This window comes from Motacilla alba, chromosome 9 (genome assembly GCF_015832195.1).
Source record: "Motacilla alba alba isolate MOTALB_02 chromosome 9, Motacilla_alba_V1.0_pri, whole genome shotgun sequence".
NCBI classification, from domain to species: domain Eukaryota; kingdom Metazoa; phylum Chordata; class Aves; order Passeriformes; family Motacillidae; genus Motacilla; species Motacilla alba.
The window spans coordinates 17,406,954-17,420,022 of NC_052024.1; the positions used below are offsets into that span (position 1 = coordinate 17,406,954).

Here is a 13,069-nt window from a genome sequence, read left to right on the forward strand (position 1 = left end):
TGTTACCCTGGAGGGCTGGGCAAGTCTCTGAGAGGTGAGAGATGGTAGCACCTTTTCTAGTTAACTTTACATTTCTGTCAAAATTTCTCTTGTGATTCTGCCATCCATTGTAGAAATCTTTTTTCTATTTTTGCAGCTGTTTGGCATAATCTCAGTCCCGGTCAAACCTGAGTGTACCTGGCCACCTGTGGGACTACACAGATGTCACAATAACTTTGCACCTTCTGGATGCTGAAATCAACAGTATTTCCTTCAATGGATGATGCCCTGAGGTTTCTTGGTTCTGAGAATCCAAGCTTTATCTAAATTATTAATTTGCTTTTCCTTTCCTATTCTTCCATGTTGACTGGTTTTTGTTACAATCAGCTACAGTCACTAGTTTTTCTCTCTTCTGCTTTCATCTTGCTGTTTTGAAAAGGACAAATCTGTTGCTATTATGGTGATTCAGAAATACTTCCAGTGTACTTTCTGGAGGATGGTAGAATCTTTGGACCAAGAATCTGGGGACACTTCTCAGTATCGGTTGAGAATTGTGTTCATAGATTACAGGACTTTTTTGTTTCTGGTTCCTTGAGTGTAGTATTTATCTGACTCCAAACAGGGTTTTCAACAAGCTGTTCCTCAGCAGATAGAGAGAAATCAGGCTTCTAGTATTCTCTACTCTCTAAAAAACAACCTTGCGTATTCAAAAATATTTTGGTTTACTTTCTTTTATTTGCTCTGCAGTTTCTCCCCCAGGTCCCATTCTGGATATGCATGAAAGAAATTGCAGAGTAAAATAGGAAAACTTAATGGGTTACTGTTCTTTAGTTGGCTTTGTCAATGTATAACAATCCCTGACACCAAGCTCCTTCATGATTCCTGGTTGCTTTTGCTGCCTTCAATGTCAAGTATCAGAGAGCTGATAGTGAGCCTCGTAAACAGGATGGAAAAGAAGGTCCCACATCAAAAACATCACTCATTCGAGTTTGCATTTCCTCCTATTAAGTTCAAAAGGAGGATTTCCAGAATCATCCTCCTTGACTCTTTCCTCCCCCCCACCCCGTTTTTTGGAATCATTGCCTTTTTTTGTGCATCAGCCAAAATCTGTGCAACTTCTTTTCACATTGTGTGTCACCCACTGTGACACAAGCTCTTCAGCTACTTCATCTCAAGGCATGAGTGAAGTGTTTGAAAATGAACATAAAACTTTCCAATTGACATTGTGTCATTTAAAACCTGGAATCCCTAGTTCTGGAAGGGATCAGAGTGGATCTCTGAAAGCAAGACAGAGAAGGTATTTTGGGCAGTAGACTAGGATGCAGGACAAAGAAGCTAATCTCTAACCTCTCTCACCTCCCTCTCTGTTTCTGGACTGTTGGTTTAAATCAAGTGCACCAAAGTATTTCAGTGCCTATGTTGAATTCACATCAGTTAAGATCTTGGTGCTTAAATGGGGCAGCTGCTTGCCCTGACTCAGGTCTGTGGTCTATCTGGACACAGCCTCCTTTCTTCCACCTGTTGTCTGGGTATTAGAGGTGATCTGTACACCAGGACTGGTTGTTGTTCTGTACAGTCACTAAAGGAGTAGTTCCAATAGGTGTTATTGTAACATAAACCTTGATCCTGCCAGTTAAGTTGGCAGATATTTCTTGTAAATGTTGCTGCTTTAGACTGGTGAGAAGAGTGGGGAAAATAACTGGGTGCACCTGTTACAAAAAGAGATCAAATTAGCTCCATGTGAGACTTTAATTGCTTTTCACTCCATAGATCACGCACAAAAGTTGAGGTCATTTTTTGCCCAGCTGCTTGCCAAGTTACTTTTTAACTTTTTAGCGTTTAAACTAACAGGCTTAGTTAAAATAACAGGCTTTGTTTTTGTCTCACAGCCGCTTGTTTCCTCCTTTTACTATGTATTTGCTTGTAGCGGAAAAAGCATCGGGAAAGGAAACTGTTGTGGATTGGCTGGCTACACAAAGTCCTCCAGCAGAGTTCGGGGAGTTCAGGGTGGAACAGGGCCGTGTATGTGGAGTAGACTTCACTGTTTCAAAGGCTGAAAAACTGCTCTAGTGGGAGGCCAAATGCAGTGACTTAATATGGAACCTGAAGTGGTAAGGAGCAGCTGTCAGCTTGAGCAAACCTGTGGCAAGCTCTGGCAAATCCACTGGAGCTGGTTTATGAAAAGCTCTCTCTGAAATCACAAGGCAATAGATGAAGTTAGTAGGCTGAAGAGGAGACTCTGTAAGTACCATAATCTTTACCACAATAGTCATATAATAGCTCAGGCAATAGTCTGGCCAGGCTTTTTACTTTGAGTATCATCTTTGTTTTGCTGGGTTGTTAAAGGAGGAAAAAATTGTCATGGAGGCTTTATGAACTCATGGAAGATTTCTGTTTTCCCTTGCACAGATGAAATCATGCAGCAGGAGATACGGCCGCTGGTAGCAGTGGATATAATAGAGCAGCTCCACAGGCAATTTGCAATCTTGTCAGGTAAGTAGTTGCTGGTAACGACACTCTGTGATTCTCTTGGAGACATAGTGGAATGTGTCATGCTGACTGTCACCCTTCAGCTCTGTACAGCAGTTGCAATAGTATTTTCATATTGCTCCTGAGAAATGCTGCTGTGATCAGACATTCACGGTGTATGGAATGGAAATGTGCCAAGCTGCTGTACTTGCTTTTTTAAGGCAAGTTAATTTTCCATGTTCTCCACAATGGGCTGGGAGGAACCTATTTAGAGGGCAAGAAATTAAACAAAACTTTCACTACATATCTTTGCACAATGTCCAAGCATCTTGTTTGTGGGAAAAGATTTTGGTCTATCAGGAATCTATTCATGACCTCCCCCTTCTTCCTCATTTGCCTTTGTTTTAGAAATGATTCATTGCTAAAGTGTAAGGTTCTAATCTTTAAAAGATATGATTATTACATAGCCCTTTGTTTGCCTGAAATTTGCAATCACACAAAGTGACGCAGTTCCTTCCCCAAAGAAAGAGCTGATACTGAGATATTTGGGAAATTATTTAATTCATCATTTTGGATACTGTAGATGATAAAATCTTATCTAGGTCCTAAAACAGTCTCCACTGTCTTCTGTGACTGCATGGCCTCTGGCAACTCCTTTTGTCTCTATTTCTGTCTGTTCTGCAAATAAAAAAATTCAGAATTTGCTTATCATCTTCCTCACAGAAACAGTGAAGTATCATGATTTTGCACAAAATGCTGAGATTATAAGAAGGTCCTCTTGGAAAGCCTGTCCCTCTTGGTGGGTATGGAGTGCAGAGAGTGCACCAACCTCCCTCTGGAATTGGTCAGCTCAGCAGGCCCAATCCTTGCTGTATATTTGCATTTTAAAATACATTCCAAGTTGCTGAAAGAAATCCAAATCTAGTTTACACAGAATTCTTTAGGAAGCTCTGAGTATTAAAACTTGATTGTGGAGGCTTGCAGGTAGGATCTTGCGGCAGTTTCCTCAGCTCAATAGCTAAAGGGTTTGCACTAGGCAGATGATATTGACTGAGCAGAGGTGGAACCAACTGCCTTCTCATCTGCAGTAAAATATCTTGGGGTCCCACCTTCCTAGAATTCCACAACCCTCTGGGCAGGACAGGGTCTGTAACTGCATTAAATTGCTCAAACCCTTTTCATCCTACTGTTGTGCTCAGAGCAGGGTAAGTAGGAATTGATGAGAACTGAGTGCCTCATATGCAATTGCCTATGCAGTAAAATGTGAAGGATTGCTATTTTTGTACCCCATTACCTTGCAACATTTGGGACCAATAGCAAAAGCTGAATACAGCATGTAATGAGCAAATTATGGAAAGTGGCTTACTAAACAGGAAGAAAAAAAACCATTTCCATTTCCAGCTAGAACATTAAACATGGAATAAAAATGTCAAGGGTAGACATAAAAAAAGAATTTTCATATTTCTTTATGGACTCATAATTTCAGCAGTTCCTGTATTCTCACCTGCTATTTTAGCAAATTCAACTCTTCACATTTATCTAATTCTTTTATTCTTGGAAGTGATGAGAAAGGTGTTTAAATGAGGCTGTTTAAATGTGAGCTGCCTAAAGACTTGAAAAATAACTCTTCATAGAAGTCAAGGCTGAGGGGCTTGTTTGTTAGGAATCAGCAAATAACTGGTTCATCAACATCAAAGTACTAATAACAAATAGCAAAGGAGAGTGAGGAGATGTCTTTCGTACCCCCATCTACCTAAATAACAAATCTCATTTTAAGAATTTTCAGGCTTATCTAAAATGTCAGTACAGTCCAGAAATAGTATCCTACTATAAAACAAGGCAGTGTAGTTCCTAGTTTCTAAATTGATTTCGGTCTGAAGTTTACAGCTAAGTTTGGAAACCTGGGTGCCTCACTCCAGAATCCCCATGGTAGCATATGAAGAAGATAAGGAAGGTTTAGAAGCCCCTTTGGCCCAGTGCCCTATTCTGTTGGTGACCACTGGTGAGTCATAGGTAAAACATAGCAGGAATCTTCCTTACTTTCTCTCTATTGCCTCCTGCAAAGACAACTTTAGGTGCAAGCCAGACATTACTATACTTTTCAAAAATGCATTTCTCTAAATAATGTAACTTTCTTTTTCCATTTGCAAAAGATTGGTTTTTTCAAGCAATGAAAACAAAACAGGGCACTCTTCTGCCTCATTTCATGTATTGAAGTAATTCACACGTAAATGACCTCATTTGATTTAGATATTTTTTTCCAGATGGCTCTGTAGCTTTTCCTCAAAGCATGCTGTTAGCTGCTTTTCATTAGGTATGAGCAACCACAAATATTTTAGTGCTTCAGTGCTTGCCTACATGGTGACTCAAAATTTGATACTTAGCCTATTTCCTGGTTTTCCATATTGAAATGTTGCAGCTCAGTAGCCACTGTCTGGAAAAACAAAGAAAGAAACAAAACCTTCTCTTCTTTGGTGTCACCATCTTGGGCAGCAAAAGGCAATTCCAATGTTCTTGTAGAGTGTTATGGACCTAAATTTTGTTTCTCTGAACAACTTCCTAACAGTGGTGAGGTTATGCTAGATGGGGTTATTTCTTTCAGTCTGGAGGCTGCACCCCCCAGAGCCCAGAGGACGTAGCACTGAGTCTGGTTTGTGTCACCCCCCACAGCCTCTAGCTTTGTCAAGCTCTCCTGCTCAGTCCTGTGGGCCTCAAATGCATTTGTCCAGTGATAATGGAAGTCAGTGGTTAACTGTTGAAAACTTTGTCATAAATGAGTATTTCTTTGGTTAATACCACCTTTTTAGTAACAGCTGGCAGCTGAGGCAGATGCAGTGAACTCACAATGTTTGCTCACAATAAAGTAGAAAAAAAGAGGAAAATGATTGAATCAAAGGCTCATTGTTTTCTCTGGACATGACTCATTAGAAATCCTTCTCTCCACTATTGCTGTGTGCAAACTTCTTAAGAGGATCTGGCTGTCTTGTGGTCTCTGAGCAGATGGTAGGAATTACATAACAAGTCTGATGAGTTTGGTGTTTGATTGTGTCAGGGTCTAGTTATAATGTATGTATTACCTGCTAACAGCCTCCTGTTTGTCCTGGTCCTCCACCTACCAGACTAATCAAGACCTTACTCCATGCCAAGAAAAGGGAAACTCTCCAAAGCCTTCCCTCGTCCACTGAGGTCATGGAAAAGGCTGCAGTGTAATGTCGCGATGTCCTTAATCATGTAATTTTACTTTGATCATCTCTTTTTCCATGTGCTGATTTAGCCCTGCTTAGCTTGTGAGATCTGGTAGGAGTACCAGTTCTTGTGGTTAAATTCTAGCTTTGATACCACTACTGCCTCTTTCCTTTCCCTGAAAACCAAACTCTCAATTATGGGACTACAGCTGTGACAACACAGGAGTGCTCAGCTAGGTTTGTGTGTTTCCTGTTAAGGGAACTAGATCACAAAGTTGAGTTGTACTGAAAGCCTGGTTATTCCAACACACAGTTTTTACTCAAGAATAAAGAACCACTAGTAAAATACTTTTTCTGTCCTGCTGTACCAATCTGCTCTTGGAACAGCTACCATTCCTTCCTCCCCAACACTTTTTTATCTGCAGCTTTACAACCTGTTCTTATCTGTAATTACTCTGTCAAAGAGCCCAATCTGCCATTTGCAGCAATAAGGGATCATGTTGCTAAATCACGACTTTATTAGACAAACTGTCACGAAGTGTATTAGCAGAGAGAATCATTTTCTTTGTGTTCTGCTCCTGTTAACAGACTTCAGTGGATGGGAGAGTATATCTGAAAATGGTAACTGACTCAGGAGCCAGTTTATTTAATTTGCAAAGCCTGGAGGGTATTTGGCCATCTGCTTCCTGTTTAAACTGAGCCTTTTGGAAAACCTGGCCTGACCTTGCCAAAAGGACAGTTTGGATCTTTTATAAAAATTGAGACCCAGGAAACATGATTTAATGAGAAATTCATCACTCACAACCCTTAATCAACATGGAAAACCAAAACAACAAAGCTTGGAAAAAGCAAGACTTGACCAAAGCCGTGAAACTTCAGCCAAGATATCATTAGACTTTTTGAGTGTCTGACCCAGGAGATGAACTGTGTTCAGGTCTGGGCTGTGATGACTCAGGGAGCTCTCTGCATGTGGGCGCCCAAGCAGTTAAGGCTGCACGTGTCAGCAGCATTTGAGAGAACACTTTCCAATACTAACTGATGAGTTAGTGTCTGTGGCAGGCTGTGGAGGTGAGCTCTGGAAACTTGCAGACTGACTTTCGAAACTTCTCCTGACTATAGCCCCTTTGTTGGGCTGGTGCTTTTGGTTTGTTTTGGTTTTATTTCCCAAGGGAGTCAGCATGTTTGGTGATCTCTAGTTAGAAGAGCTGCTGGCTATAGAATAGTGTAGCCCCTTATTGTCTCAACAATGGATATTTTTTCTGCCTAGGTGGGAAGCATGGGAGGGCTGGAACTGCGGAGTGGGACATTTTCTAAGATCCTCATTGTGTTCAGGGCCTGGGCCTGCAGTTGTGATTGCTTTCTGCTTTTACATCAGTCATACCAACATGCAGATTCAGCTGTGAGAGCTCTCAGAATTCAGCACTCACACCTCATTTGTCAATCACACCCTTTACACTGCAAAGCAAAATTAAATTTTCTCAGCTGCCATAACCTTTTCTCCCTCACATATATTCCTTCCCCAAATACTTCAGCTGTTTTGTTTCCACAGCTGAATTCTGGCCCCATCTTCACTGCAGCAGCTATCCAGGCTGCATTGGCTGCTGGAAAGTCTGTCTAATAGGAGCAGCTATGAATGCTGCTCTGTGTCCTGGGACTTTGGGGATTGGCACACCTAAGAGTTAGTGAAGGTCCCATTACCATGGGTACCTTGTACAATCCTGATACAGCTTGTGTGCTATCTCTTCTAAGTTTTATAAAAGACAAATTCCATGTTCTCAGTCCTTATGGCTATGGTGCTGACTGGAGACTGTCCCTGTTGGCTTTTAGTTTGTGCTGTCTGCCCTTTCAAGACACTGAGTAGTATCTAGCTAAATATTTTAAGGACTGGAGGAAATCTTGTGGCAACTCCCTAGAAAGAAAGGTTGATGGCCGAGGAAAAAAGGGCTGCAGCTTGTCAATCCACATTCTGCAGAAATTTGCATACTGCAGCAATTCTTGGATTAGTGTCAGGGAAAAATTGGCATTGACATTTAGATGTATGGAATTGCTCACTTGTACTGAACAGAGAGTTTTCCAGACACCCTTGGTGTTTAAGGAGCTTCCCTTATATCCCTTATGCAAATGGATATAGACAATTTTCCTTTGTGACTCAACTACTGCTTGAAGTTCAGATATGGGCAGGAAAAACCCATTTGTAACATATTTGTGGTATTTCTTTTCACTCAACACTTTACACATTTCTGCTCTCTTCTCACCATAGCACTTCACAATTTCTGAATACCAAACTCCCTCAAACTTCCCCTTAATTTCCTGGTGTGGCAGGAACAGAAGGTTTCCTTGTTTATTTCCTTGTTTGAAATACAGCTCTGCTGAACCAGCTCAGGGTTCTGGTGTGGCTGCAGCAGGAAGTGTTGCCTTCACATTGGAGATTGAGATGGAGATCAGGAGCTGTTGAGGGCCTGTGGCTTAGAGGCAGGAGCTGCTGACTGTTAGTTGAATGTTCGGTCTGAGGCTGCTCCTAAGTGTCCTAGATTTGTTGCCAGTGGTGAAAGGAAGAAGTCAGTGTTCAGTCTGCTTACATTCATTCTTTGGATGGCTTTTTATAGGAGAAGATCCCATGACAAAAATACACACCCACATGCACAGAGTGCACCATCAGCCTACCTCATCCAGCTCAGGGAAGAGGGCAGGGGAAGAAGAGCTCATGTGTGAATGGAGATGCAGGAGATGAAATAAAAGGGACACAAAGAGATCCTCATGAGCAGGAGTATTAGAAGTACCCTTTGAAACTTGTAGTTTGAACAGGTCTTGAATATAACTGCAGCTAAACTATCAGGTGTTGAAGTAGGGAATCCAGGGGAATCTCTACCTTATCCTCCAGTGGCAAATATTGCTGCTTTAAACCAAAATATTCCAAGTTACTACATCTCCCTCATTTAAAGTATATTCACATATTTGAAATATGTGAATGGGAAAGTTTGGCACCCAGAAATCCTGTGAACGTTCACAAGATACCAAATATGAAATACCTTGGCACGCACTGAGCTCTGCACAAGGAGACAGCAGACAAATTTGGTATTAAATTTGCCTGGCTGTTACTGTTTGTGTCCAGGAGATGTCACTGAGAATCTGTAACAAACCAGCCTAACTGGGTACCTGCTGGTTGGAGTTCCTGATCTAGAGTGCAGCAGTCTGGGGAAAGCCTGACTAAATTTGCAATACAGCATGTTCTACATCAGTGCTGACTGCAGACGTGCAGCTGGAGATCCAGCTGCCATGCATCAGCATTTGGCATCACCCCAAGGCCAGTGGGGAGGTCAGTGTGGAGGCTGTGGCTCTGCTCAGCATTTGAAATCCAATTCAGTGCAGTGTGAATAATGGCTTTCTTGCTTTCCCTCCTGGCTGAGAGACTTTTGAGTCTCTGTAGGCCTGTGTTCTTCCTAGCAAGGTGAGTTTAGTGAATTATCTCACAAAACTGAGTCATTTTCAGATGTAATCAAAGCAATAATCAACCTTCAGGAATGAAAAGAAGGGCTAAAGGTAGTGTGCTGATACCATGTCACCAGATGTCAAGAAGAAAAAGGGTTCCCTTATTCAAAATTCCTATTTTCTAGAGCTCTGAGTTTTACCTTGAGCAACCATTGTATTCAACAGCATTCCAGCTCTCCATGGCCAGAAGGGATTTTAAATAATCCCACTGAGGCTGTGAGGATAGAGCAGAGGCAGGATCAGGATAGCAAGGGACTGTCCCCTCTACAGAGAAATAGCCAGGAATTACTGGAGCACCTCCTTGCAATGACCACCAACAGAGCAGGAGAAACTGGTTTGTGGCATCAGCTGTGGTTATCAACAGGGAAAGGCAATGGTGGATGGGAGCAGCCTGGAAACAGGGATTATTTATGGGGATTTAGAGGAAGGAATTCTCAAGGAATGAGAATGGGCTTTTTTCCCCCACTTCCATGCTCCTAATGGGATAATTTATTGGATATTTTCCTGAGGAAGGTAATTTACTGCCTTACAGCTTCCTCTTTACTAAAGAGAAGACCAGAAGCTGGCTGTCCCTTGGGCAGGAGTCCTCTGTGTGTGACAAATGACTCAGAAAACTGTCCGCAGCAGAACTACACTCAGTATTGGGTTGTTAGAGAATTCCTGAGCCTGGTGCAAAAAATAGGTTTACATAAAGATTGCACAGAAAGGAGAAAGACTCAGGGAATAGCATATCCTTAATACCCTGTTTAAGGAGAGCTAAGCAATAAGATACCTGTAACAAAAGCTTTGTTTCATCATGCTGCTTTTTGTGCTGCTGCCTCCTCAGTCTGCTCTCAGCTTTAAGCCCAAGCTGGTGAGAAAACCTCTCATAACTTCTGTGTGGTTGGAGCAGTGCCCAGATTGATTGGTGGAACCAAGTTAGGAGTGGTGCTACAATTAAACAGGGTTTGTGCTCTGGGCTACAGCAGCTCTTGGGGCTGAGCATCGTGTCAGGAGAACTGTAAAAGCTGCTTGCTTCCCTGGGGCTTGGCTCCATGCTTCCTGTAGCTCTACCTGAATCTGGATCAGGGAATCCTTCAGAAAGGGACTCAGCCTTACTGTTTATGAGTTTTGCAGTTTCCTGTCCTGTTTAATAGAGGTTTGACGCAAATAAGCATGGTAAACAAAATTTCTCCAAGCATTTGAGCATTCTTAAGGAAAAACCTAAACCTGGATTGGTCCCAGATTTGTACTTTGGGCTATATGTGTGTATTCAAAGCTTGTGTGTTCTGTTACTTCATTTCATTTGATGTCTAGAAGGAAAGTGAGAGTGCTGTACCTATACATAGGGAAATGTTGTAATATTATCACAAGAAATTATTTGGAAATGGGGAACAAAGAACGAAAAAAACGCACTTAATCAGAATTGTGCAGAAGATTAATGAAAAAGCTGAGATTCTCAAAGGCTAGAATCTCATCTGGAGTAAACTGAGGTAATGAAACTACAGTGAGTTGTATCAGATGGGAGCTGATGATGATTACTGGATGTGGGTGCTTTACAAGGAGAAATATGCCAGCCTTTCCACTTGAGTACTGACCAGTCTGTCCAAAGTCATAAAACCACCTTCTAATTTTTGACTTGCTTTTTTTTTTTTTTTTTTTTTTTTTTTTTTTTTTTTTTTTTTTTGCAGGAGGAAGAGGGAAGGATGGGGCACCCATTATAACCTTTCCAGAATTTGCAGGATTCAGTGAGATACCTGATGATGATTTTCTGAATGTGGTCACTTATCTAACCAGCATTCCCAGGTGAGACCAAGCACAAATTTTGGTTGATTTCCTAGAGAGTTTTGCTTCCCCAGTGGCTCTCTGATTTTAGTGGTGCTACCAGGACATACCAGTGCCTCTGCACCTCCAGTCATTATGAAACTTCCCTAACTACTGGAGGCCCTAGGAACTGTGTCATGGAAAAGAGAGCTTCACACAGGGCAGGCTGAACTGAAATGGAGCAGGAATAGTTCTGAAGAGCAGCAGCAGAGATGGCAGATCAAAGGGAGCTAAGAGGGGTTGTTTGTGAGAAGCCTCAGGGGCACTGGATGTAATGAGGGAAGGGCTGCTTCAGGAAGGAGCCATACTTACACAGGCCCCATGACTGCTTTTTCTCTGAGTGCACCTTTCTGTGCAGCTTTCCCTTTGCTGAAAAAGCAAGTGAGGTGCCCCACTGACAGGATTCTGGCAAGAACCATGTGCTTTCAGGTACTTCATTTCTTTGGAGATTGCTCCACAGCCAGGATGTTTTCCTTGCTTTTTGCCAACAGCTTTAGAAGGATAGTGAAAAAAACTGACTTCCCCTCCTCTGAGGAAATGTGCTAAGGCATGACTGCTGAATTATTTTTTGCTTATCTAAGAGAGCTTAATATTTTTTCAGTCCCTTGATCCTGTCTATAGACCATGGCTATTTATGCTAGTGAGAAGCACAGCAACGATTTATCATTTCCTGTAGTCTTCTGCAAAAAGTGGCTTAGAGGATCATAGCAGAAAACGTGCCTCCCTCAAGTTTGAGTGAGAAGTTTTACAGCTCCACCTACGTGTATTTGCCAAAGTTGTTGCCAAAGCAAGCTGAGAGAAACCACATACTGTGAACTTAACAGCTTCATTGTTTCACACTGCTCAGTGGGACTTTTGTTCTTCGGGGAAACTCTGTTTTGAGTATTCCTTTACTTCTTCAGGACTGGGAGGGTGACCAGCCCCAGAGTATATACAACAGCAGCAGTGGCTGAGAAAAGCACAAAAGTAGTTTTTCAGTTCTTTGTACTTAGTATGCAGGGAGATGATTCTCAGTGATTTTGTCACATGTGGGGAACCTGCATATTACAATGTCAACATGATAGACAGAAAAGCTTTGAGCTTCTGCAGCCTGTGTGAAGCCCAAAAGCACAGATGCGTTCTAAAGAAATTAGCCAAAGTCATGAAGGATTGCTCCATCAACGGCAGCTGGACACAATGGCTCAAATGCAAACCAAGGCTGAAGAAATTAATTTATTCCTTAATGCTGGGACTTGGGAGAATATACCAAGAGAAATGTTGTCCTTCTCATTTTCCTGCTGCCTTTGTCTCAGTAGCCACTATCTACCAACACTGGGCTCAGGGTGTTGAGCTAGATTCAGGACCTTTGCTTTGACACAGTTTCAGTTCTCTTCTGTCTTCTCTTCCCATGAGGAATCCCAGAGACATGTGCAAAGAATGAAGAATTGAGTTTCAAAACTTTGTACGTCAGGAGAGCTGTGATATACCTATTTTACAGATGATGAGATATGTGTCAGTAATATCTCACTCTACAGACAGGCTCACAAAAACTTGTGTTGAGTAAGTGACTGCTCAGTTTGCTCTAAACGACCCGTTCAAGGTCAGTGTCTAGCTGGGGTTTCAAGGTACATTTTCTGCATACCAGCACATTGGCTTGGCTCTTAGGTTTGATCACAGACCACACTGAAAGGATGTGAATTTTCCAGGAAATTTTCTAGTCTTTATTGCAGTGCTTTTAGAAAGATCGCCTGCATTTTTTCAGTCACCATTTGAAACTTGCCACTATCTCTGTAAATGGTGAGGGAGAAAGGTAATTTAGAAGAAGAACCTGAGCAGCAAGCTTTGTGTGATTTATGACATAATTATGTAGAGTTCAAACTCAATGAGGCCCAAGTAGTGGACCTGTTTGGGTACAGCAGAGCCCTGTCAATCTGCAGCTGGCTGGTCCATGCACACAGGGTCTCTGCCATGTACCTCAGCAAGCAGTAAAGGGTGTGCATTGTTACTTTTGCCAGCACTACTGTGCTAGATAGTGCTGTGTGTAATATAACAGTATTCCTGTGTGTATAGTTCACTGCTAGTAGTCCTCCTTTTGCTTTAATTCTCAAGAAAGATGTGAAAGTATCCAACAAGGGGACTAAGAATAGAGAACAGTCTCTAACTCT

The 13,069-nt window shown here is 42.0% G+C and overlaps 2 protein-coding genes across 13 annotated transcripts in view; one reads left to right on the top strand and one right to left on the bottom strand.

Moving 5' to 3' along the window:
• Positions 1 to 13,069, top strand: part of MCF2L2 (MCF.2 cell line derived transforming sequence-like 2) — a 155,445-nt gene that overhangs the window by 34,983 nt on the left and 107,393 nt on the right. For 7 of the 9 annotated variants that reach the window (XM_038146503.1, XM_038146500.1, XM_038146502.1 and 4 more), the window contains exons 2-3: positions 2,389 to 2,472; positions 10,793 to 10,907. In XM_038146503.1, coding sequence (XP_038002431.1) covers positions 2,389 to 2,472; positions 10,793 to 10,907 — 199 coding nt within the window. Of the gene's footprint in view, positions 1 to 107; positions 2,221 to 2,388; positions 2,473 to 10,792; positions 10,908 to 13,069 lie in introns of those variants that run through there. The other 2 variants (XM_038146507.1, XM_038146506.1) reach the window with 2 other exon arrangements.
• The window catches only part of B3GNT5 (UDP-GlcNAc:betaGal beta-1,3-N-acetylglucosaminyltransferase 5), an 82,184-nt gene that overhangs the window by 13,624 nt on the left and 55,491 nt on the right, over positions 1 to 13,069 (bottom strand). For 2 of the 4 annotated variants that reach the window (XM_038146526.1, XM_038146527.1), the window contains exon 2: positions 2,486 to 2,712. The exons of the other annotated variants lie outside the window; for them this stretch is intronic. In XM_038146526.1, the coding sequence (XP_038002454.1) occupies positions 2,665 to 2,712 (48 nt within the window). In that variant the 3' untranslated portion in view covers positions 2,486 to 2,664. Of the gene's footprint in view, positions 1 to 2,485; positions 2,713 to 13,069 lie in introns of those variants that run through there. 4 annotated transcript variants of the gene reach the window in all.